Below are 27,606 nucleotides of genomic sequence, written 5' to 3' on the forward strand. Positions count from 1 at the left end.
GAAAAGAAAAGAAAAGAAAAGGACTATTACACACAGTAGCTGAGCAATATGGTATAGTAGAAAGAATATTGCCCTTGATCAAAAGACTTGGGTCCAAGTCCTTGCTCCAACAATTACTGTATGACCCTTTGATTGAATCAGGGTTCCCTGTTACCCTAAAAAACCACAAATCAGTCCCTGTAACCTGAATGGCCCCTACCTCCCCATACAGATTCTTACCTAAAGGGCATGAAAAATCCCATCCATGTGCCTCTTCTACTTGCTAGAGGTCTGAAAAACACCTGAGTCACTAATATTGCCTTGCTGACCAGACTCCATCCATTTAACCCACCCCCCTCTCCCAATTCAATATAGGGGGAACACAGGCCTCATCTAGAGAAGCTGAATGACACTGCATCTTTTTTGTATATCCTTGCTGTTTTAGGGCAAAATAAGCCTCCTTCTGTTAACTGTTCAATGATTTGTGAGTACATCATTTCTGAGTGTCTCAAACCTGGACTAACAAGATGTTGGCATTAGATCTACTCCTAACAACGTAACATGAATCTCCATTTTCTCACCTGTAAAATGGGGATAATACTACTTTGCAAGGTTGTTGTAGGGGAAATTTTGTGAATCTTTAAACACTAATTAATTGTGAGTTATCATTACTTTCTTTAATAGTACCATACTATATTTCTCTTATATGCATATATTTATGATATTTATTATTATACATTATATTTTATGTTTATATGTTCATATATATATATATATTTCTTATAATTCATTATATATACTACCATGGGCAAGAATCCTTTAGAAGAAATGAAGTAACCCTCATAGTCAATAACAGGGTAAGAAAAGCAGTACTGGAATATAATTCGAATAATGACAGAAAGGTATCTGCTTGAATCCAAGGCAAACCATTCAACAACACAGTAATACAAGTCCATGCTCCAACCACTAATGCCAAAGAGGCCAAAGTTGACCAGTGCTAAGAACACCTACATTATCTTCTAAACAGCCAAAAAAAGATGTCACATTGATTATCACAGGGGATTGGAATGCTAAAGAAGAAAATCAAAAGATAATTGCCATAAAAGACAAATTTGGCCTTAGAATACAAAATGAAGCAGGGCAGAGACTAATAGAGTTTTGTCAAGATGACTTACTTGTCATAGCAAACACTCTTTTGCAACAACCCAAAAGGAGACTCTATACATTGACATCACCAGATGGTCAATATAGAAATCAGAATGATTATATACTTTGCAACCAAAGGTGGAAAAGCTCTATACAGTCAGTTAAAACACGACCTAGAGCTGACTGTGGCTCAGATCACGAACTTCTTATTGCAAAATTCAGACTTAAATTGAAGAAAGTAGCAAAAACCATCAGACCATATAGGTATGATCTAAATAAATAACATCCTTATGGATACAAAATGGAAGCGAAGAACAGGTTTAAGGAATTAGATCTGGAAAATAAAGTGCCTATGAATAGCTACGGGCAGAGATTCACAATATTGTACAGGAGCAATAAAAATCATCCCAAAGGAAAAAGAAAAGCAAGAAAGCAAAATGGTTGTCTGATGAGGATTCACAAACAGCTGAGGAAAGAAGGAAAGTGAATGAAAAAAGATAAATGTAAAGATATACTCAACTGAATGCAGAATTCCAAAGAATAGCAAGGAGATAAGGTTTTCTTAAATGAGAAAAACAAAGAAACAGAAGAAGACAACAAAAAGGGAAAAGCAAGAGATCTATTCAAGAGAATTAAAGACATCAAGGGAATGTTTCATGCAAAAAAGGGCATGATAAAAGACACAAATGATAGGAACTTGACAGAAACAGAAGACATTAAGAAGAGGTGGCAAAAATAAACAAAAAAAAAATCTTAACATCACCAATAACTATGATGGTGTGGTAACTGATCTAGAAATATACATCCTGAAGAATGAAGTCATGGCCTTAGGAAGAGCTGCTAACAATAAGGCTAGTGGACAGAATTCTAGCTAAGCTATTTAAAATCCTAAAAGAAGATGTTGTTAAAGTGCTGCACTTAATATGCCAGAAAATTTGGAAAACTCAACAGTGGTCACTAGACTGGAAAAAAATCCATTTACATCCCAATCCTAAAGAAGGACAATGCCAAAAAAATGTTCAAATTACTGAACAACTTTGCTTATTTCACATGCCTGCAAGGTTATGCTTAAGATTCTGCAAGTTAAACTTCAGCAATATGTGAACTGAGAATTACCAGAAGGGCAGGCTGGTTTTCAAAAAGGCAGAGGAACTAGATATCAAATTGCCAACATTCCCTGTTTAATGGAGAAAGCAAGAGAGTTCCAGAAAAACATCTATTTCTTCTTCACTGACTACACTAAAGCCTTTGTGTGAATCACAACAAAATTCAGCAAGTTTTTAAAGAGATGGGAGTACCAGATCATCTTATTTGTCTCCAGAGGAACCTGATGTGGGTCAAGAAACAAGTTAGAACCAAATATGCAACATGATTGGTTTAGATTGGAAAAGGAGTACAACAAGGTTTGTACATTGTCACCTTGTTTATTTAACTTATATGTAGAGTATATAATGGGAAATGCCAAGGTGGACAAATCAAAAGCCAGAAGTCAGGTTGCCAGTAGAAATAGTAACAATCTCAGATAGGTAGACGGTTCTACTGTGATGGCAGAGCAGTAAACAGGAATTAAGAAGCCTCTTGATAAGAGTGAAAGAAAAAAGTGTAAAAGATGGTCTGAAGCTTAATGCCAAAAAACTAAGATCTTGGCAACTGTTCCCTCACTTCCTGGCAAACAGAGAGAGAAGAAATGGAAGCAGTGTCAGATGTTATGTGCTTGGGCTCAAAGATAACTGCATATGGTGACTGCAGCCATGAAATTTAAAGATGCATGCTCCTAGGAAGGAAAACTATGGCAAATCTGAACAGCATACTAAAGGGACAACACCATGCCAACAAAGGTCCATATAGTCAAAGCTATGATTTTTCCAGGAGCAGTGTATGGCTATGAGTGTTAGATTATAAGGAAAGCTGAGCACCACTGAATCAGTGCTTTTGAATTGTGCTGTAGAAGAAATCTGAGAGTCCCTTGGACAGCAAGCTTGTCATTGGAAGGTCAAATCCTGAAGCTGAAGTTAAATACTTTGGTCATATAATGAGAAGACAGAACGCACTGGAAAAGACCCTGATACTAGGAAAGACTGAAGGAAAAGGGAATGGCAGAGGATGAGATGAATAGATGGTATTATTGAAGCAACAAACATAAATTTGGACATATTTTGAAAGATAGTGGAAGACAGAAGAGCATGGCATGCTATGATCCATGGGGTCACAAAGAGTCAAACACGACTGAATTACTCAATAACAACAACAAATATTTTTGATACATTATGGGTTCAATGGATTTTTGAGTTGAACCCAGAACTTAATCATTATTACATTACATTACAATTACATTAATTTAAAAAATTCAATTTCCAAACAATGAACTTAAAAATAATTTTAGAATGTTGCTGACTTGTAAGTTAAAGATTTATATTGCTTTACGTATTCCAAAATAAATGCTGCTCATTTTTCCTTCAAGTAAATAAAAGTTCACAATTACCCATAGAAAAAAATGAATTTTTTTATCTTAACTATAGTTTGACTAATTCCATAATAGTAGTTGTAAGAAGTCAATCAGATCATCATAAAGAGTCCTACTCAACTTCCTCATTCTAAATTGTGTTCCTATTAAGAATCTGTAATATAATCTGACTCTTAGCTTTTCATTTCTTGGGGTTTTTTAAGTCAATAAAAGAAAACAGGTTTAACATTAGCCATTATTCCAGAAGAATATATTAGGTAGGTTCCCATGGAATATCCTAATAGAGTTGGTTAATTAAAAAATAAATAAATAACCACTACTAGCCAACAAAGTTATAAGTGATATTATTTGCACTTCCTTCTTCAATAATGTCCTTCCAAAGAGATAGAGTATATTCAGCACAACAGCTGTAGTATGATTTGCTGACTCCACAAGTCTTAGATAGTACTTCAGAAATTAGCTGTTCTATTCCCAGTAAAGTAAGTCATCTGCCAAGAGGGTTTACATGATGAAAAAGTCATATTTATTTCAACTATATCAATACAGAGCCAGGAATAGCAAGAAAGCCAATGATATGGTATTCTGTTTTTTCCTTCACCTTTTGATTCACTTCAGTAAAAGTGTGGGTAGAATCACAAAAAAGTTAAAAACTTTCAGCCAATATATTTTGATGTGACTGGTCACAGTATTATTTTATATAATTGACTGATAGACTTTAGAGTTTAAAGAAAAAACTATCCATATAACACAAAGTACATATAGCTGATTAAATGCTATTTTTCTGGTTATTTATATAAAAGTTGAGAATTAGGGGGACAGAAATATCAACATATATGCACTGTTTCTAAAAGAGAAATCAAGTTCTGGGGGCAGCCAGGTAACACAGCGAGTAAGAGCACCAGCTCCAGTGTCAGGATGACCTGGGGATCGAATCCCAGGCTCAGACACTTAGCACCCACCCAGAAACACCTGGCCGTGTAACCTTGAGGAAGTTACTTAACCCTGATTGCTTAAAAAAAAAAAAAGAGAGAGAGAGAAATCAAGTTCTATTTGTTGTCTATCTCTTTAAAGCTATTCAAGGAATGTAAAACTAGAGTAAATATGAAGACTGCTAACTATAGGTGATACCACACAGAGGCTCTGGTGACAGGGATATCTCCAATTCCCAAGGTATATAAAGAACTATAGGACCCACGTACTAAAATTTTCAATATCTCAACCACCATTCAATAAGATTCAAAATCACTTAGGTAGAAAAGACAAAGAGAGTTGAAGCTTGAGAGAAACTTCTACTGTGGTAATAAGAGGGACATGGGATACGTGACTTTTTTTTCCACCAAGTGAGTAAAAAGCAGTAAGGGAAGCTCCTTGCTACTGATGGGGACAGGAAAAGGCATATTTTGTGTCTATAGATATGTAAAATCCTTTGAAAATGCTGAAGTGTTATATAATACAAGCTATTATTATTATCCTGTGATCCTAAGATCAGAAAGTGAATCAAATATAAAAAATAAATTTATTAAACACCTACTAGGATCCAGAGAGACAGAAAATGCATCTGACCTAAATTTTTGCACCCCAAAAGCAGCATATTAGGAGACAGCCAAAATGGTTGGGAAAATGTAGGGACTCTCCTGAGGTCTCCCCAAAACCCCTTCAAACAACTCTAAATGGAATCTCAAAACAAGTTTTGAAGTGGCAGAAGCCACAAAAGGATAGGGTAAAACAATTTTCCATCCCAAGACAACTTAAAATGTTGGCAGGAAAGGTCTGTTGCACCAAGGTGAGAATGCAGCTCAATCCAGTACAGGCTACACCCCAGCAAACCAGCAACAGGCCTCCAGAGTCACTGGATCAGTGGCAGCATGGCAATTTCTGGACCTCTCAGCCCAAAGATGTTAAGAGGGTAAGACAACTGATCAAAAGGAGATTACAGAGGCCCCTTTACTGGCACCAGGGGCAGGACTCTGTTACATTGCCCATAATTGGATCTGGGTCACATTTCTAGAATACCAGAGCTTGCAGCCACAGGGGAGCTGGGACCCTAATCACAGTTCCAGGGTGGAAAAAAGAGCTTGTGATTGCTCAAGACACCAGAGTACAGGTCAGAAGAGTAGTAGACACACCTATCCCTAGATCATACCACCTTAAAAGAACTGAAAACTTACAGGCCCCCAGAATTATCTCTGAAAACAGTTACACAAAAAAGCTAAGGCTTGGGACAGTGTCTTCTCCACTCTAGAAGCAGAGCCTCACTTTAGCATAGAGTTGAAAGTCAAGAAATAGGCTGGAAAAATAGCAAATAGCAGAAAAAGATCCTGATGAAAGAAAGTTACTATGGTGACAGGAAAAAGCAAGACAAATTCAGAAGAAGCTAAATAGAATAGGCTAAATAGGTACAAAAACTCAATCAAGAAAAGAATGCCTTGAAAAGCAGAATTGATCAAATGGGAAAAAGGTATATAAAAACTCACTGAAGAAAAGAACTCCTTAAAAAATAGAATTGGCCAAACGGAGGTACAAAAACTCACTGAAGAAAACAATTCCTTAAAAATTACAAGTGTGGGGGGCAGCGAGGTGGCGCAGTGAATAGAGCACCAGCCCTGGAGTCAGGAGGACCTGAGTTCAAATCTGACCTCAGACACTTAAGACACTCAGACACACCATGACCTCGGGCAAGTCACTTAACCCCAATTGCCCTCAAAAAAAAAGCAAAAAAAAAAAATTACAACTGGCAAGTGGAAGCTAATGACTTTATGAAACATCAAGAAACAATAAAACAATATCAAAAAAAGGAAAAAGTAGAAGAAAATGTGGATTATTTCAATGGAAAATAGATCTAGGAGAGATAGTTTAAGAATTATTAGACTATCTGAAAGCCATGATCAAAAAAAGAAGATAGACCTGATCTTTCAAGAAATTATCAAGGAGTGGTGGCTATGTGTCACAGTGAATAGAGCATCAACCCTCGAGTCAGGAGGACATGAGTTCAAATCTGGCATCAGACACTTACTAGCCATGTGACCTTGGGCAAGTCACTTAAACCCCAACTGCCCTGCCCTCCCCCCTCCAAAAAGGAAAAATAGAAAAAGAAATTATCAAGGAAAACTGCCCTGATATTCTATAACCAGAGGATAAATTAGAAACTGAAAGAGTCTATTGATCACCTCCTGAAAGAGATCCCAAAATGAAAACTTTCAGGAATATTATAGCCAAATTCCAAAGCTTCCAGGTTAAGGAGAAAATATTGCAAGCAGCTGGAAACAATTCAAATATCATAGAACCTCAGTCAAGATAAAACAAGATTTAGCAACTTCTACATTAAAGAACTGGAGGGTTTAGAAAAGGATATTATGGAGAGCAAAAGAACTGGGGTTAAAACCAAGAATCACCTTCAGGGGAAAAAATGAATAAGCAATGAAATAAAGGACTTTCAAGTACTCCTGATGAAAAGACCAGAGTTGAATAGAAATTTGATTTTTCAAATACAAGACTCAAGAGAAGCATAAAAGGTAAATAGAAAAGAGAAATCATAAGGGATTCAATAAGGTTAAACTGTTTACATTCCTACATCAGAAAATGATTCTTGTAACTCCTAAAAAAAATTCTCATTATTAGGACAGTCAGAAGGCAGAGGTATGAATTGAATATGATGAGTTAATTATCTAAAAAAATAAAATTAAGGGGTAAAAAAGAAGAATGCACTAGAAGAAATGGAAAGGGGAAATGGGGTAAATTATCTGGAATAAAAAAGTGGCAAAAATGCTTTCACAGAGGAGGGGAAGATGGGGAAAGGGTGATAGTACATGAACCTTACTCTCACTGGAAATGCCTCAAAGAGGGAATAACATATACACACTGTTGGGTATAGAAATCTACCTTATCCTACAGGAAAATAGAAGAGAAAGGGGATGAGAATGGGATGGGGCCTAATAGGAGAGCAGATTAGGGAAGGTAAAAGTAAGAAGCAAAACAATTTTGAGAGTGGACAGGGTAAAAGGAGAAAGAATAGGATAAAGGAAAAGAGGATGGAGGGAAATACATAGTAATAACTTTTAAAAAATTTTACAGCAAGTTTCTCTGATAAAGACCTCATTTCTCAAATATAAAGAGAACTGAGTCAAATTTATAGAAATAAGAACCATTCCTAAATTGATAAATAGTCATAGGATATGAATAGTTTTTAGATGAAGTAATCAACACTATCTATAATCATATAAAAACGCTCTAAATAATTATTGAATAGAGAAATGCAAACAACTCTGAGCTACCACCCCACACCTAACAGATTGGCTAATATGAGAGAAAAGGGAAATGACAAATATTGGAGTGAATGGGGGAAAGTTGAGACACTAATGCACTATTGGTGAAGTTATATACTGATTCAATCATTCAAGCAATTTGGACTATACCCAAAGGGCTATAAAACTATGCATACCCTGTGACTAAATAATATTACTGTTAGGTCTTTATTCCAAAGAAATGAAAAACAAAAAGGAAAAAGACCTGTATGTACAAAAATATGTACAAAACTTTTGGTGGCAAGGATTTGGAAATTGAGGGGATATCTATCAACTAGGGAATGGCTGAACAAATTACTGCATATGATTGTGATTGAATACTACTGTGCTATGAGAAATGATGAGCTAGATGCTCTCAGAAAAACCTGGAAAGATTTACATGAACTGTTAGAAAGTGAACTGAGCAGAACTAGAAGAACACTGCATACAGTCCAGCAATAGTGTATAATGAAGAACTGTGAATGACTTAGCCTTTCTCAGCAACACAATGATACAAGACAATTCTGAAGGACTTATGATGAAAACTGCTATCCATCTCCAGAGAAAGAACTGATAGAATCTGAATGCAGATTGAAATAAATTTTTTTCTTTATTTTTCTTGGGGGTTTTTTGTCTGTTTTCTTTCACAACCTAACATGGAAATGTGTTTTGCATGACTATACACGTATAACCTATATAAAAATGCTTGTCTTTTCAATGCAAGGTATGGGGAGGGGGGAAAGAAAGGGAAAAAAGGAAGGAGAGAATTTGGAACACAAAAAAATTTTAAATGAATGTTAAAATTTTTTTTACATATAATTGGGAAAAAAATATTAAATTAAAAAATGTTTAAAATTATCTTTACATGTAACTGGGACAAAAAAAGATTTTAAGCAACATGTTAGGCAGAATGTCTGTCTTTAGTGTGAGATTTACTTCTCAAACTTGTTTGTGGTATGCTCTTAAAGAGGTAGTATGGTAAAAACAACATTGGCTCTCAAGTTAAAGGACCTAGACCTGGGTTTGTATCTGTAATGGCAAGTAAAGTAGGATTTGGGGCTGTTTTTCTGAATTGAGTTTTATTCAGTCAAGTGCCTTTGATTGAGTCTTGCTTTTGATTGAATTAAGAAGAGTCTTTGATTAAAAAGAGTATATATTATATTATTTGGAGGGAGAGGACAGAGCATAGAGAGGAGCAGAGCTGAGAGAGAGAAGCGAGCATGTGAGCAGGCTAGAGGAAATTCCTCGTGGGAAGGCCTAATGGAAAGAATGTTAGTGGTGTCACTGCTTTGTCTGTTGACGTGTTAATTTCTCAGACAGAAGCTCTGTCTGTTCATCTGTGCTAATTTCTCAGACAGAAGCCCTGTGTGTTGGTCTTCATGAGTGAATTGAACTGAAGAGCAGCGATCTACCCACAGGAAAGAGGTTTAGCTTAAGCCCCTTTTAAAAGCTGTTAAAGTGAATTGAGATGATGGTGCTGGTAGTGTGTATAAAGATTGTTGTAGCCCTGTTAAGCTTTGTTTCCCTGGAAACAGAAGCTCCTGGCAGGAACCCCTGGAGCCTGTTTTTGGGCAATCCCCGTGAGCTGAGATATGGAGCAGGAGTGGAGAGCTGCCTAAGTGTGAATCCAGTAAAGAGTCAGGGCTGGTCAGCCCACAGAGGAAGAGTGATGGGGGGTTGGAAGTCAGCCTCAAGTCAAGATGAGGGAGGACTTTACTTGGACACTATGTACTGACTGAGGAGGTTGTAACTTACTGTGACCTAGAGGTGGATGGTGTTTGTATTTTCTGCTACCTCTTAAGGATGTGTTGTACTAGGGGAGACTGGGACCCCCTAATTGTGTAAACAAGTATTGTGAGAAATGTTACTGAATGATATATATATATATATATATATGTGATATATGCTACTCCATATATACATATATATAGATGATGTTTTACTTGAGGATGTTGCTATGAATGTGATGCTTCACTAAACAATGTTTAGTTTATTGCTGAATAAATAGAGGGTTCATTATACTATGAGATTAGACCCTTAAAACTGATTGGCATTACAGTATCCCATTTTGGCTTACTACCTATGTGACCCTGAGCAAGTCACAAACTTCCTGGGTTTCTTCTTCCCGGTTTTACACTCTGAACCACTTCAACATCATCTGTCACTGTATCTTCATTTGTTTCAGTCTCTAGTAAAAAAAAAAAAAATGGCCCCTCCCTTTACAGACACCAAAACCTCTACTTCTATCTTTGATCCCATTCATTATTTTGTCTTTTGTGATTTTGTCCTTTAATCATCCATTACCTCCTCCAAATTTTCAGTCTCCCCCTACTCACTGAGAACTTCTCTATAACTCACAGCCAGATCTCCTTTATACTAAAAAAATACCAAAAATCAAAATAACTTTACTTGATCCTACCATTTCTTCAAGTTATCATCCCATCTTTCTCCTTCCTTTCCAGTCAAAATCCTAGAAAAAGCTGTGCAAATTCGCCTCCTCTACTTTCTCACTTCTCACTCACTTATCAGTTCTATGAAATCTGATTTCTAAGCTCATCACTTAATGGAAAGTTTCTCCAATGTCAGCAACAACTGATGAATTACCAAATCCAATGACCTTTTCTCTGTCCTTATCATCCCTCGAAAGCCTACCCAATAAGCGGCCTCCCCAGTGAGCCATAAATCAACCTGGGATAAAGATACCAGGCGTTCCCAGACGCCTTGGGCCCTGAAAGCCCTGGTCAGCTGAGATCTAGACATCATCCTCTATTTTCACTCCAGGGCATTCCCTGGGATTCCTGTGTCTATCTGGCCACACACCTCTAGGTACTGGTCTTTCCTCCTAGGCCTTCCCAAGGAGCCCTATGCTAGCCTAGAATTCAGTCTTTACCCCAGTGCCTTCAAAATTGCTCTACAGTCTCCTTTAGAGAGCCTCACTGGGCCAGGTGCACTTCCTGTAGCTACCTCCCTACTCATGACTAGGCTAGACTTCCCCCATACTATACCTTCACCTGTCCCTGCCACCTGTGGAGTAGGCCAATTGGGTCTCAGGGAACAACTACCATAAATCAGTCGCTAAAACTTGTCTATTCTACCTATTGCCAAAATACAATTTTTCGATTCCATTTTCCCATACCGAACCACTAAACAAGTTCAGGCCCTCCTTACCTTTTGCCTACTCTATTGTAATTTACTCCTTACTGGCCTCCCTGACTCTAATCTCTCTCCTCTCTAATTCATCCTCCAGAGACCTATCAAATTGATAATCCTAAAAGACAGATTTGACCCTATCTCTCCCCTAATTCAGCAAACTCCAGTGATTCCCTCTTTCCCTGGATAGAAAATAAAATTCTGCTTATTTTTCAAAGTCCTTCACAATCTGGTGCCAGCCTACCATTCTGGGCCTGTAGCATATTCACCTTCACTATGCTCCCTATGTTTCAGCCAAACTAAGCCCCTTGCTATTCCCCATGGACAACATTCCATCTGCTGTCTTTGGGCTGCTGCACAATCAATCTCTCCCCTCCCTGGAAGGTTCTCTCCTTCCTCACCTGTACCTCACAGAATCCCTAACTTCTTTCAAAGCTTAGCTGAAATGTTACTTGCTACAGGAACCCTCTCCTAATCTCCTAAATCAAAAATAACACTAATAATAATAAATAAAAGCATTTATATTAACACCTTAAGGTTTGTGATGCACTTCACATGGTCTCATTTGATCCTCACAACAACCCTGTGAGGCAGGTGCTATTATCCTCATTTTACAGTTGAGGAAATTGAGGCTGAAAGTGACTTGGCTAGGATCACAAAGCTAGCAGCTAAGGTAAGGTTTGAACTCAGGTCTTCCTGACTTTTAAGTCTAGAGCACTGCACAATTGCTAGTGCCTTCCCCCTATAAATTACTTTGTACATATGCTCTATTTAATTTTCTATGTATATGTATGTATATGTACATCCCAAAGAATGTAAGGAGTACAGGGACCATTATCCTTTTGTCTTTATATCTCAGTGTCTAGCACATAGTAGGTGTTTAATAAATGTTTGTTGAATGGATTGTGTTGTTTGTTTTTTTTTAATGTAGTTCATGGATTCCTGAAGGCACATAACAATAGAACAAAGGTGATCAGTGCCAAATCTGGGGAGAAGGAGGGTTGGGAGTGTTGTGGGTCTGAACCAGTGATTTTATCAGTACAGATTACAACAGAGAAGAAACTCCCTCTAACAACTTCAAGTATGCTGAGACTATTTTGCAATATTGAGTCTAAAAGTACGATTTGGTATACTAAGATTGACTTGCCCACAGTGACAAAGACAGCCTCTCTGCAGCAGCAGCTCACTTGAAACCTCCACATGAGGCACCAAGCTGTGCTTCCTGATGGCCACAAAAACACGCTTATATTTTTCTTATATTTAAGACTTTAATTCAATTTTCCAGAATTTCAGGAATTTAACTCAATTCAACAAACATTTATTATTAAAAAGGAACATGTTTCCTTCCTGAATTTCTAGGGGCTAAGAAATCTTAATTCTGGGAATATTTTTTTCCAGAACTGTATCAACTTCTGGACATTTAGCATAGAGCACTTCAGTATCTTGACTGCTTTACAAAAACAATCCAAAATGAAATGAACTTGAATTCTCTCCCACCCTTTATGAAATGACACAAAGATGAATTTGGCTTTGTTTTAAGATTATTTCCTCTTGTTCCACAGCTTCAAAGGGCTGCAGCTTAGCAACAATATAATAAAGCTCTGGGAACAGACAAACATAAACCATTAAAATTAATGTTTCCTTTTTCTATGATAAAGGAAGGATCTTCCATTATAACCCAACATTTAGTGTTGAAGTTTTATTATCATACACTTTCCTTATAAAAGTAGGTAAGGATCTTTAAATAAACCATAACCTAGAAAAATTTGATAAGAAAAGTAAAAATAAGGCACTAAAATGGTCAGCATTAAATGAAGGACATTCAATAACCATGACATAAAATATGAAAAAAAAGCAAAGCATGTGTCTATGCCTATTCATATTAATGTTATTGATAGTTAATAATTTTTCAATAAAGATTAATATAAGCATCTTTCCCATTTTCACATAAACGCAAAACAGATGCTGTCCTTTTAAAAGTACATACAAATAAAAGAACTTTGGGCTAAAGCTAATTACACTTCAGAAAATATCAGCTAAAAGGGTAATTTTTTACAAAAAAAGCTTATGAAATAAAAATCAAAATTATAAAACAAAAGCTTGTTCTAACATAATTATTTTTACATACAACACTGTAATCATTTCCCAAGGTCAAAGGCTTTATATTTCAGTTTGACTACTGAAATTTCTATTAATGACTACAGTTGAAGCTCATTTTAGACAATAGATGTGTTCCTAAATTTTGTGTTTTTGTAAACAATTAGTGTTTAAAATGCACTGGGGCAGCTCCCTAGTGAAAGCAATCCTACAAAAGAATCTTTTATAGAACAATATTTTATTAAGCAAATAATGAAAATTTATAAATTAGGATTTGTATATACAACAAAAAGTATTGATTAAACAGATGATTGCTCTAATTAATTCTTCTTCAGTAAAAATTATTTCAATCTTTGTATTAATGAAAAATATTTGTAAAATGGTTTCATACATATTCCTTAAATTTATTAAGTAAGGGCACAGCGAGTAAGAGCACTGGCTCCAGTGTCAGGATGATCTGGGGATCGAATCCCAGGCTCAGACACTTAGCACCCACCCAGAAACACCTGGCCGTGTAACCTTGAGCAAGTTACTTAACCCCAATTGCTTAGAGGCAGCCAGGTGGCTCATCGAGTAAGAGCACCAGCTCTGGTGTCGGGATGACCTGGGGATCAAATCTGGGCTCAGATACTTAGCACCACACCCAGAAATAACTGGCCGTGTAACCTTGAGCAAGTTACTTAACCCCGATTGCTTAAAAAAAAAAATTTTATTAAGTAAACAAAATAGATCCTTTAGTGGCTAAGGACCTTACAAAATCTCAGGATTACCATTACAACAAACAAATCAGATTTTTTAAAAATAATATTTTATTTTTCCCCCAATTACATATAAAAACAAATTTTACCTTTTTTTTTTTAAGGTTTGAGTTACAAATTCAGTCCCTCTCTCCTTCCCTCCTTGCAACAGTAAACAATCTGATATAGGTTATACATGTGCAATCATGTAAAACGTTTCCATATTTCTCATTTTGTGCAAGAAAATGGAAGGAAGGAAGGAAGGAAGGAAGGAAGGAAGGAAGGAAGGAAGGGAGGGAGGGAGGAAGGAAGGGAGCAAGGGAGGGAGGAAGACGGCATGTTTTAATCTCTATTCAGATGCCACCATTTCCTTCTCTAGATACGTATAGCATTTTTCATTATAAATCCTTCAGAATTGTCTTGTATCACTATATTGCTGAGAATAGCTAAGTCATTCACATTTCTTCATGGTACAATTTTGCTGTTACTGTGTACAATGTTTTTCTGGTTCTGTTTACTTCACTTTCCATCAGTTCATGCAAGTCTTTCCAGGTTTTTCTGAGAGCATCTAGCTCATCATTTCTTATAACACAATAGTTTTCCATCACAAAGATATACACACTTGTTCAGTCATTCCCCAAATAATGGACATCCCTTCAATTTCCAATTCTTGGCCACCATGAAAAGAGCTGCTACAAAAATTTTTGCACAAATAGGTCCTTTTACTTTAAAAAAAAAATTTTCTTCGGGATACAGACCCTAGTATTACTGGATCAAAGAATATGCACAGCTTTACAATCCTTTGTGCATAGTTCCAAATTACTCTCCATAATTGCTGGACCAGTTCACATCCTCTCCAACATTTACCATTTTCCTTTTAACAGATTAGATTCCTATAGCAATTTAACAGGATTTTTACTTGTTTTTTGTAACTTTTTATTTTACACTTAAATACAAAATGAGAAAAGAAAAAAATTGACGGGTACACAGCAGATCATAAGATTTTATTTATATATGTATGTGTGTATATATATACACATACATACATAAATACACACTTTGATATCAATAAATATAGACATATAAACACATATACACTCATACACATATATGTAAGACTGCACTAGGGCTATTTCCTCCTATCATCTGTTTCACTGAAAGTGAATAGCATCTTCCTTTCACAGATCCAAGTCTTTCCACGTTTTTCTAAATCAACCAGCTCACCATTTCCTACACCTCAGCAATATTCCTTTCTGGATTCAAACAGCATCTTCTTTCATAGGATCTTTGAGGTTAATTTGGGTATTTATAATAGAATGAAATCATAATTTTAAATTTGAAATTTATAAATATATACATAAACAATAATATTTATATAATTATAATATAATTATATAATTGACATATAAATTGTAAAATTTATATTTAAAGTTTACAAAATTTTTTTCACATAGTAATAACCCTATTTGGCTGGTAGTAAAAGTATTATTATTTCCGTTTTACAAATGGGGAACTGAGGCTCAAAGACTAAGCGATCAATCCAAGGTGAAAAAAGACAGGACTTGAACATAGACTTTGTAACTACAAATCTGTTATTTCAGTCAATAAACATTTATTAAACATTTACTATGAGTCAGGCACTATGCTAAGTACTGGAGATACAAAGAAAGGTAAATCCCTGTTCTCAAGAAACCTACACTCTAATGCGGGAAGACAACACATAAAAAAGGTGCTGAAGGAGGGTGGAGAAGATGGTATCCAGATCAGATACATAATGAAAGACAAGGAGGTAAATTATCTGAGGATGTCTGGGTTTCAGAGTTGATTTTGTCTTGCTGAAAGATGATTTTTCTGGAGATCATGAAATTCAGGAGGTCAGTGGGTGGAAAATGTTGAGGGGAATTCCCTGGTTGCCCTCCTTAGACAAAGGCCTGGGAGGAGCTCTAACTGGAGCTGGGAAGGTACTCTAACTGGGAAGGTACCCCAGGGCTATGGAGTACTGAAGAGGTGTTAGTTTCAGAGTTGATTTCATCTTCTCTTAAATTTTATCTATTATATTCTGAACTTAAGAAATAAAACAAGCATTTCCATAACAGAGTAGAATGGATGGGAAAAAAAAGATGATTGTACATGAAACTGAAAATCTATTATGTACAACCTGCTATTCCTTTTAAATATATAATAATGTTATCATATAAATTTCTTTTTTTCTCTCTCCAGAGTTTATTTCATCTTGCAGAATGATGAATTTCTAGAAATCATGAAATCTAGTAGGTGAGCCAAGCAGGAAATGATGATTCCACAATGCAATCAATATTTTCATACAGTAGCAGAAATGTAAAAAGTATAGGTGATAGAGCTGAATTTGTATTGATTCTAAGATATATCCTGGAAGTTTATTTTTTTGAGTTTGTCTCAGTTTGCCTCCACTACCACATCTTTACTATTTCATTCTAATGCAACTGGATAATTAATCTGCTTCTCTGGTCTCCTGACCCACTACTGTGCCAGGTAAAGTTTACCTCCATCCCTAGGAGGAAGTAAAAAAATCTAGACTTTTTACAACCCAGGGTGAACCCTCCAGGGCTCAGAGCATTCTGTCCAGTAAAATGGTTGATTCTGCTAAACAATAACAATGTTCCCTTTAATTAAAATCTTTCATAGCTATAAAACAGTCTCATCAGACTGATCCTTTCATTCCACTGAAGCCTAATTTTATGTCACTGTCAATTATGAAGGAAAAAAGAGACTTATATTTGCCACAAGTTGACAGGACAAATATGGAGATAAAATGATCCATAGGCAAAGTGAGGGACAAGGAAAATCCATTTGTCTGAAGATGCTCCAGAAGAAAAATCAACAATTGCTACCACTGTCATGTGGTTAAAACAGCAATTCCTTTCACCTCCTCTATGACATTAATTTATCACAACAGCTCATCAAGTCATCATAGACAAATGCCAAACACAATAGTTAAGCCTAGACTTAGATTGAATAACAGAGGTTATTTTCAGCTTTCAAAATTTCCTTATTTATGCTTCTTGACAACAATTTTATTTTTTTTAAAAAGAGGGAAGATAAATAGTTGTACTCCCCTGGCTCATTATAACAGTGTTCAAAGAATTCTGAGGAGAAACGTGAGGCCTGGGCTGGATCCTTTTATACCGCAGCTTAGTTGTGTTATTCACGAAATAGTAATTCAACAATGAATACTTATTAAAAATAATAGATGGTTAAATGGAGAGAGGGAAGCTGATTTTCCTGTATTACTCAGAATTGCAACCTGAAAACAACTCAAATTTTCATCTAGCCCCAAACTTCAGTGTAAAAATATCATAACTCTATGTGACAATTTAAATAGTTATCTATGCCACATATGTAATCTTGTCATATAGATTATATTCCATAAATTATTATTTATCTATGCAATTAATGTGTTTGACCTAAAATGAAATCTCAGAACCAGAGAGTAAGAAGAAGGGACCTACCTGAGAGGTCATCTATTCCAACCATATCTGAAAAGAAATCCTATCTTCACATCCCCAAGTGTTATTCTGGTCTGGACCTGACTTGGGTCAGTCTCCCGGCAGTTTAAGTTCAATATTAGAACAAAAAGAGACACTCATAGGACATTCAACAGTTAACAAAAAAGAGATTTACTCAATCATAGAAGAAGGAAATTCAACAAAGATGGGCACTGAGGACAACTGGAGTTGGTTTAGCTGAGCAAAGCTCCCTGGCCTGAGTTACCCATTGTGATTCATCAGTTATATATCTGAGAGTTCCTCTTCCAGACTGCTTGTTTTCAACTCAATCAACCAGGAAGTGATGTTAATAACTGGAGCCTTTAGTCCTTTGAGCCAACCAAGTCTTACTACCTTTTAAGGAAAAACTAGCCTATCTTTCATGGGGGGAGGGATTAGGATATTGGTTCTACTGCAAAAGGATATGCAGACTCCTTCTCAAGTCCTCTAGTAAAAGGGAATTCAATGTTTAGTAAAGCATCCCAATCCACTTTTGCATGGCTCACAGAGAACACCAGAAATAGGGAGAAAGGAAGGATGCTTTGTCAGAAATGTGTCAGTAAGTAACATTGTTAATAAGTCTAAAGTACCAGTAAGAATAGCATTGATGTTACCTACTTAGAATGATTAGAGAGAGAGAAATAGAGAGAGAGAGAGAGAGAGAGAGAGAGAGAGAGAGAGAGAGAGAGAGAGAGAGGGAAAGAGGGAGAGAGAGGGAAGGGGAGAGTGTGTGTGTGCGCATGTGTGTGTGTGTGCGCGCATTCATGTGTTCTATGTGTGTGTTTCCCAATTCTAAACTTGGAGGATTTTTTTTCATATTCTTCACAGACTGTATATTAATCACTGTGCTGGAAACTGCAAAGACTAAAATGCAGTAGTGAGTGATGCCTTTACAAACACAACAGTGTCTAATCTGAAAAACTTTTTAGGGTGGCTAGGTGGCACAGTAAATAGAACACCGGCCCTGCAGTCAGGAGGACTCAAATCCAGCCTCAGACACTTAACACAAAACTAGCTGTGTGACCTTGGGCAAGTCACTTAACCCCAACTGCCCTACCTTCCCCCCTCCAAAAAGCAAAGGAAAAAAAAAAAACCTTTTTAAAATTATGTTAATATGGTTCATTCACATGTTAATTCTAATAAAAATTAAACTGTCTCAACAATTATTAAGTATTTCATTATTTATAAAAGCATTTGATAATGCTAATACCATGCTGGAGGATAATGGGTTTTTTGCTCCATACTGCATTAACTCAGAATATTATGATTGATAGTCACGATTGCTTTAAAAAAAGCCTACCAATTATATCTGAACATCTGTTGATTCTGAGAGAAACTAAAATCATGATCTAGCAAATTTCTAACTGAAGAGATATTTTTAAAAATACACAATAAACTTTAGAGTAATTTTTATTGGTTTTTAATAATTATATTCTCACATTATTTTTGGAACTTAAGATTAAAATGTAAGTGAACAAAAATAACAGCTGATTCTCAGATTTTTGCACTGTTATCTTTAGCATCTACTGTGAAAACAACACTCAAGCATTACTCATTTTTAAAAGGCAACTTTAAAAACAACATATTCCAAAAAATACAAAAAATCATTAGTTTAAATAGGTTCTTAAAGAATTGTAAAAGTAAATGCAGATTGTCCAAAATAACTAGAATTGTGTATAAGTTGAAACACTATTCAATATAGATCAGTGGTGTAAAATCAAACCATGACTAGCCACAAATCACCCCTCCAAATATAGGTCAATTTCTGTTTATATGCTTTATGCAAAGCATTCACAGTCTGTATCACAAATACATACACAGGATATACATATGCATGTATGTATTGTATGTATGAGTGTCGTGTGTGTGTGTGTGTGTGTGTGTGTGTGTCAAGTGTGCCAACAAGTTCCAGGGATATAAAGATCAACTTAACTATTGAGACAATAATTACTAAACAAGCTGTCCAAAAGTGCCATTACATTTATACTATCTTTAATGATCATCTCAAGCTGATGACTTGGTTCTACAGTCATAGCTTGCAAATAGATCTAACAAATCTAAGAAGTATTTGATGCCTATATAGAAAATTAATATATATGTAAACATGCCACCAACAAAACAAAAATAACAAGAATAATTGACATAAAATCATGGAAAGCAATGTAAAACCATTATCATTGTGCCTAGCTTTAAATCCATTACAATTTCTCCAAAATATGAATAGGGCTTCCAAGTTAAAGAGGGATAAAAAAATTTTAATTATTTGATGTACACCAACAACTCATATTATAGCTCTCCACTAAAAAGAACATTAAATAGCTTCTTCATCTAGTGAAATCTTTCTTCAATTATGTCAAAATGTCACTTGGACTCATTAGATATAAAATTTTTAATATATGCCAAGGGAAGATGGAACTCAAGGCTTCAAGCTTAAATCTGTAGGTCAAACTGAATCAACAGATGAAGATAATATTTTTAAATACTTTGGTCTTCTCCAGAGAAGACACAGAGAACATAAATCTATCAAGGAGAAAGTTGTAGCTAAATGTATTAAAAAACTAAAAAGCATGCTGAAATCAAAGCTCGATGGGAACAGTACATTTAAATCAATTAACACTTAAATAAGGCCAGTAAAAATATATACTTCTAGAACTATAAATTGAACCGTAATATATTTCAGAATTCTTTTGGCAAAAACCCATACACAATATTAGTAAAATACAAAGCCCACCATCAGCCTAAGTCAACTATAGAAAAATTAGCACTTCATCACCAAAAAGGATGTAGAGGACTGATAAAACGTTTTTACCACTTATGAAAAACAAGTCAAAAAACCACAGAAACACTTCTGGCACACGCAGACATTATTTCACCAGGCAATAGTAAAAAGTGAAACATATCAATGCCACTGAATTTGCATAATGTAGCTAAAAATGATTTGTGTCTGGATGGAGTCTACAAAACAGCTAGGATACAAGAATGGAATCAAATGACCCTCCATGAGCAATGTACATACAAACTCAGCTAATACTATGTAAACAAAATCACAGAGAACAAATGCCTTGTATTTGTTTGTGGAAAGGAGTAGTTTATGATGGCAATTCAGGGAAAAGTTAAAGCCACATCATCAAAGCCACATCACATCATAAAGCATCCTATACTTAGTAATCAATATAGATAATGCAACAGAAATTATGTAACACATTACTGAAAACTGCAGAATTTTTGTACCTACCAAAAACCTATGAAGACCTATCCTAGTGGTTAGAATAATTCATCAGAAACTTTCTGTCTTTCCTAGACAAACATTCAAATCCCCATGCCAAAAGTACAGGCCTCAAAATATCCCTGAAAACTAAGCAATAAACTAAAATAAAAGCAGAATATTATCACAGACTGAATTGTTGCCTACAATGTCTCAGATATAACACTGATCCATACAAACTTAGAAACAATATTTTAATAGATGTTTCTGTATCAAATACCCATAATTCTCAAGCTACCTTAACAAAAAGCATTCAAAATAGAGACCTCATAGAAAAATTACTAAAATTGATAATCATAGAAAAAAAATCAAAATCACATAGATATATAATGAGAAATATATCTTATGTACTGCCTTTTCTTTTCTGGAATACTACAGATGCTTTCAGGGAGTATACAGAAGTCAAGCTTACTTGATAATTTTGTTCAACTACAAAAAAAGCAATAATTTTATTTACCTATGCAATATAAATATTAAATGTAAAGCATTAAATATTAAAGAATTGTTTTAATGGACTTAATATTCCCTTATATATTATTAAAGATGTATATGGTGGGACAGAATAGTAACCTGTTCTAGTAATTTCAATCTGACCTGGGTAGATGAGAACTTTCATTTAATAATATATAAAGATTTTACATCTATTTAGCTCTTGAGGTTTGCAAAATGATCTATATATATGAACTCATTTGTGCCTCACAAACACCTGGTAACCAGGGAAGACCTACAAGTATCATCACAAAGTGCAGCAGGATATTCACTAAAATCTTCAGATGAAGGTTACTAGTAATGTTTTCTAAGTCTCCATTGCCACAACTACTTCCAATTTAAATAACATAGAACTCTAATTGGTCTTTGGATAGTTAATGTTATAAAACATCAACATCATGCTATTTATCAAACTGAAAGCTTGGCAACTTGAAGTCTTACCAGATCATAAATACCTTATAGGATCACAGGATATGGAAGTGGAAGAAACCTGAGAAATCAGCTAATCTAACTCTCACATTTTACAGAGGCAGAAACTATGGCCTACAAAGGTCAAGTAATTTGTCAATGATCACACAGGCAAGTAAAAAAATCTCGATGTGATGTCTCTTCCTGAACAATTCCTCTTTTACCTAAATCACACATCCCCTCATCTATCATCAGAAAGGCAGATTTAATAACCAACTTGCTAATTTTTAATACATACTAGAAACTGACAATAAATTAAATAGCCAAGAAAATTACTAAATGTGTTTAGACTTACTGAAGGAAAAGGACTTACCAAGTTCATTGAGACTCTGAGCAGCTTTTGTTATCTCTCTACTTCCTCCTTGCAGCTGTCCTTGGAGTCTTTTACTGAGATACAAGATGCGTATTATTCTCCGAAGCAAATCACAGGCTACCTGCACAAATATCAGGATACAAGATGTGTACATTCAAGTCATAAAATGTTATCCTCAAAGCTACAAATATATGCATCTTTCAAAATGTCCTTCAAAATGCACAGGATCAATTTTTCTCCATCTCTAACACTGTTTTAATCAACCAGTAATGTTACTTCAGAAACCTGAAGAATCTTTCTAAAGCTTCCACATTTGCTAAATGATAACATTTGTAAAGCACTTTGCAAGTCTTAAAGGGCTATATAAATACTAGCTGTTATTATTATTATTAACTAGCACAAAGAAATAAAATGTTTGATCTGTGTAATGAATTTCACTTTATACTTGGAGAATGTAATCTCTCTGAAACTGACATTTTTAAATCTCTGTATTCCCAACTCCTAATACAATGCTTGTGCATTCACTTCAATTAATTATTAAGCACCTGCTTTGTGCTAGGCCCTGTGTTTAGCAATGGGTAGTAGGTACTACTAGGTAGGCACATAGTACATACTAATTATTTGCTGAATTCAATTGAATCTATTCATAAAGATTAGGAAGCAGAGTAATGACATGACCAATTTAAAATTCTGATTAACTTGAGTTATTATACATAATTCATAACTATCACTAATTTTCATATAACTACAATGTAATGAAATATAGCTAAGACTATACTGAATATAATTTATCCTTTCCCTGCAAAAGTTCAGATGGCACTTGATGATTAACTGTATAGTTGATATAACCAATGTGAACATTCATCATCAATGTCACAGGCTTGTTGTGAGGAAATTTCTCTATAAACCTTAAAGCACAGTATCAGTGTGATTTGGTTTTGGTGGATCTTTTATATTAAAGGCATGAAACATTACAACATATTGCTGATCCTAGAACATAAAGTAACACAATTCTCTTTTATAATAAATTCTTTACATCAAGTTTTCTCTCACTGAAGGCACTGGGGGCAATCTGTACCCCTCCCACAAAATAAGTACTGAATCCTTAGCACTTGCTCCACAGAGGCTATGTCAAACCTTTTCATTATTCCTCAAACCCATTTCTTTTTTATCAGATAATTATTTCCTACTTTACAGAGAAGACTGAGGTCAGATGCCATAAACTTCCTAATCTCCCCCTCTTCCACATTTCAAAATTTCTGTGTCCTTACTCAGTCTCTCATTATTCCCACCAGGATGAGTCAGAACTCCTTGCCAAGAAAATTTCAATTTGTGATTTTTATACAATCCCTACTCCTATTCTCGGCATCCTTGCTCTGGACCATTTCCTCTCACCATCTCTTGTCCTGAACCTCTCTTCCTCTATCTGCCCTTTTCTCTACCCACAGATTTGCTTGGATCTTCCCTATTCTAAAATTAACTTCACTTTATACTGACACCTATTTAAACTTACTATCTTATATTGCTTTCTCTTTACTGCTAAATTTCTAGAAAAAGGACCCTGTACCAATTGCCTCTATCTCCACACAAGATATAGACTCAGTGTTCTGCAGTCCACTTTCTATTTGTAACACTCCACAGAAATTCTTCTTCAGGACTAATAATTATCTCTTAACTATCAAACACAATGACTTTTTCTCAGTCTTCATTAACCTTTCTGCAACATCTGATATTAAATGTCATTCTTTTAAATTCTTTTTTCACCTGGCTTCAAAGATACTAGCTCCCTTGGCTCTCCTGCCTGTCTGACAAATTTTCAGTGAGCTAGCTCATTCTTCTTCCAGTCCACTAAGTGTGGATATCCCCAAGGTTCTGTCCTCAGTCCTCTTCTCTAATCTCTTACTTGGTGACCTAATCAACTAACATGACTTCAATTACCCTCTATCTACAAACAACTCCAAAATGTAAATATCTAGCCTTGATCTCTCTTCAGACTCCAGATTTCCAACTGCTTGATGGGCATCTCCTCCTGGATGTCCAGCTGGCACCATGACAATCATGACCCAAAGTATGAGAACAGGCAGTTCCAAAGGAAAAAATTCAAACTATCTCTAGCCAAATGGGGAAAAAAATGTTCCAAATCACTAATAATTAGAGAAGTACAAACCAAAACAACTCTGAGATTCTCCCTCACCTCCATCAGTTTAGCAAACAGGGAAAAAAGTAACAAAGAGAAAAAAAAAATTAACGCATTGTTGGTGGAGGTCTGAATTAGTCCAACAATTCCATAAAACAACTTGGAACTATAACCAAAAATCACTAGACTGTGCATATTCTTTCACGTAGTGATATCAATGTTGGGCCTATATTGCAAAGAGACAAAAGAAAGAGGGAAAGGATTTATAAAGATATTTACATTAGTTCTTTACATAGTGGCAAAGAACTGGAAACTAAGGGGATGTTCACCAGTTTGTGAATGGCTGAATGAATCATGATATACTAATGTAATGAAATATTATTGACCCAAGGGAAATGATGAAAGGGATGATTCCTAAAGGGTCTATATGAATTGATGCAGAATAGTGAGAACTTATATAATTACATTATAGAGAAAAATAGAACCAATGAAATGACCAACCATAATTTCAAAAGGACTGATACTGAAGCACTCAGTGAGCTTCCTGGAAGACTTCCTCAACTCCTTTTAATTCAAATACCTTCCTTCTATTAATTACTTCCTGTTTATTGAACTGTAGTCCCATATTAAGTTTTATTGCAGCTCATTTTTATTCTGCCTTTATTTTTTCAACATGCTTCATACATAGAACAATTTGTTGGGTTTCGTTTTCTTACTTCTTCTAACTCTTTTGTCTAATTTTCTAATGCTATCAGTAGGTTTGTGTTTTCCTCTATTTATTTGTTTTGCCTCCGTTTTTTATCCCAACTCTTACATCTTACATTTTCATGCTTTTTTCCCTCCCCAACTAAGCATGAAATTCAAAACTGTCCTTCCTCACTCCTGCCTTATTTTAAGTAATATTCTTTCACTGTATCTTTTCTCCATAAAGAAAAACTTCTTTTTTTGTCCTCCTTACTTCTCTTCCTGTCTAGCTTATTCTGAATTCTATTTTTTAATCCATAGGTTTTACCTTTCCTTATTCTTCTTTACTCTCTCTGAGCCACTCATTAGGATAGAGATTTCTAGGGTGCCGAATCTGAGTGACTGACCTCCCTCCTCTCCCTTCCTTCCCCCCTACCTCATGTCACTGAATTTACAGATTTTACCCCAGGCTCTCTTTTCTCTGCTGTGCCTCTTTTAAATCCAGCCCAACCCAATAAACAATGATTAAGCATCTACAATGTGCCAAGCACTTTCCTAAGCATTGGGGATACAACTGATAAAAAGAAAAATGGTCCCTGCCATCCAGATGCCTACCATCTAAAGGAGGAGACAGGCACAAAAGGATTCAGGTAATTGGGGTATAGAGTGAGGAGAGTGGATAGCAGGAGATACAGGGCACAGGGACATCTTGTTCCACAGAGTAGAACTAGGCATCACAGCAAATACAAACTGCAGTGAGCTGAAGTCCCATTCTCACTCTCTATAGAGGAAGTTTGTTACTCTACCCTCCACACCTCCAAAAAGAGGAGAGGGGAGACTGAAGGAGGTGGTATCAATTAAAGCTTTATTTAGCAGCAGGTGATGAGATTAGAAGTAACGAGCTTTGGATGAAAGGGGCAACTAGCTCCTCAGGAGTTAAAACCAGGCAAAGTAACAGATGCAAGGTATCATATGGAAATAGCTTTGTGTGGTAGGTGTCATTCTGTGTTCCATGTCATGAGACCCAGTCCTGCCTTTATAATGATCAGTCATCACCCCTAAGGCCAGACTATCTCATCTTGAGTTCTATGTTACAACTTCTCTCTAAACTCCCTGGACTCAAAAATCCCTCTCCCCACTCCAGGAGTCCGATACTCTTATTGAAGATAACCGTCTCATAGAGGGTAGTCTCCTAATATGTTCATTCATTCCCCTTGTACCCCCAACCACATTCATTATAAGGTCCTTGGTCTCAACCATAGAACTAAACCTTATTCTACCATAGGAATGTTATTTAGTGAAACCCTTTTCTTTCCCCTTCCAGGATGAGAATTCCCTTTCCATTCCCCTCATCCTAATTTCTCCCCTCTATTGCTTTTATCCCATTACTTGATAGTCCTCATTTATGTTGAAAGAATAAGAAAACTACTAGCTCTTCTCTGGTCACCTATGAATTTGCTGGGGATATATTTTTTAGCTCCCCTAGTTTCTCACCTTCCCTCTCTCCAATTATGAAACTTCCCACTGTGGTATCCATTCCACCAAAGAGACTGCTTCACTTATAGAGGAAAATGGAATTTAGTTCAAGAAGTATTAATTCAGTTGTTCCTCCTTCCTTGCTTATAATTTTAAAACTTTTTTCTAAAAATCTGAGGTCCTTGGGGGGTTTTTTTGTCCCTTGATAATCCCCCTTTCTTTTTTCCTTCATCATTTAGAGTGCATTTAAAAAAATTTAACACAAGAAAGTTGAATTCTTTAGTTTTTTGTTAATAACAATACTTTGATACCTTATGTACCCTGCTTACATTTCTCATTTGGGGTGTTGGCAAGTCAACAATTCTTCTCCTCTATGAGTTTTTTAATATTTTTGGGAGAATACCTCTTTTGTTCATCTCCATCTCTTTTTTTTTTTTATGATTACGTTAAGCTAATAGCATGTTATTTTGTGTTTCAACTTAAGTTTCTCAGTTTTGAAGAATATTCTATTGCCTTCAAACTTCCAAAATCTTTGGCTTGGGTTTTGTTTTATTTGTGTGGGCACATTTAGCACAGTGTCTGACACATAATAGGCACTTAATGCATACATTTATTTCAAGATGTTACTTCATAAAGTTTTTACCTTGTGCATTGTTTGTCTTCTTATCTTGTGGATTCAGCAAGAGTTAAGTCTTTATCTGGCATATAACTTCTTTTGCTAAAGCTCTTAAGTTTCAAAGACTTGTAAAAAGCAACTACTCATTTTGCCAATCACATAATCTATTTTTAAGTACAATGTGTGAAATTCATTATCATGTATAATATCAAGATATTTTGTTTTTCAACTTTATTACAAAACACAGATCTGTAAAAAAAAAAAAAAAGTACAAGAAAAAAATCCATTATTTGACCCTAAATGTTAACTAATAAGAATTTTTTTAAATAAAATAAAGAATTCTTCAGTAACACAGAGAAATACCCATAAAGGTACAATAAGAAAGGTTTTGCTAATACATATAAGTAAAAATATAGGCAAGATAGATGATCTCTCTCAATTCATATTTGAAACATATTGTTCTAAAATCTAAATACAGAATTGAATAAAATAGACGAAGATAAATGAAATACCATTTTAACAATTTGCTAAAAATATGCTACCATCCCTTTACATTCTGATATAAAAACAAACAGTATACTAGACAGACTAAAATCTACAAGTTTCCTTAAGTTATTAGTTAAATTAATTATCCAGTTATACTAGAACCAGGCTACAATAATTTGTTCAGAAGAAAATTCAACATCATATGGGTCTTGATGATACCTCATGTCAAAGACTTACAAGAAAAAAAAAACTTAGTGTCCCACAACAAAGACTCCAGTGCAGAATTTGTGAGGCT

The 27,606-nt window shown here is 35.4% G+C and overlaps 2 protein-coding genes across 3 annotated transcripts in view; one reads left to right on the forward strand and one right to left on the reverse strand.

Annotated features, from left to right (window-relative positions):
* The window catches only part of COG5 (component of oligomeric golgi complex 5), a 496,196-nt gene that overhangs the window by 304,430 nt on the left and 164,160 nt on the right, over positions 1-27,606 (reverse strand). For both annotated transcript variants that reach the window (XM_069106989.1, XM_069106988.1), the window contains one exon: positions 21,913-22,033. In XM_069106989.1, coding sequence (XP_068963090.1) covers positions 21,913-22,033 — 121 coding nt within the window. The remainder of the gene's footprint in view (positions 1-21,912; positions 22,034-27,606) is intronic.
* Positions 1-27,606, forward strand: part of DUS4L (dihydrouridine synthase 4 like) — a 338,318-nt gene that overhangs the window by 252,321 nt on the left and 58,391 nt on the right. The window lies entirely within an intron of this gene.

The sequence above is a fragment of the Petaurus breviceps genome, unplaced genomic scaffold (genome assembly GCF_028583685.1).
Source record: "Petaurus breviceps papuanus isolate PSGF00001 unplaced genomic scaffold, PetGlider_PUasm1.0 84, whole genome shotgun sequence".
Classification (NCBI taxonomy): domain Eukaryota; kingdom Metazoa; phylum Chordata; class Mammalia; order Diprotodontia; family Petauridae; genus Petaurus; species Petaurus breviceps.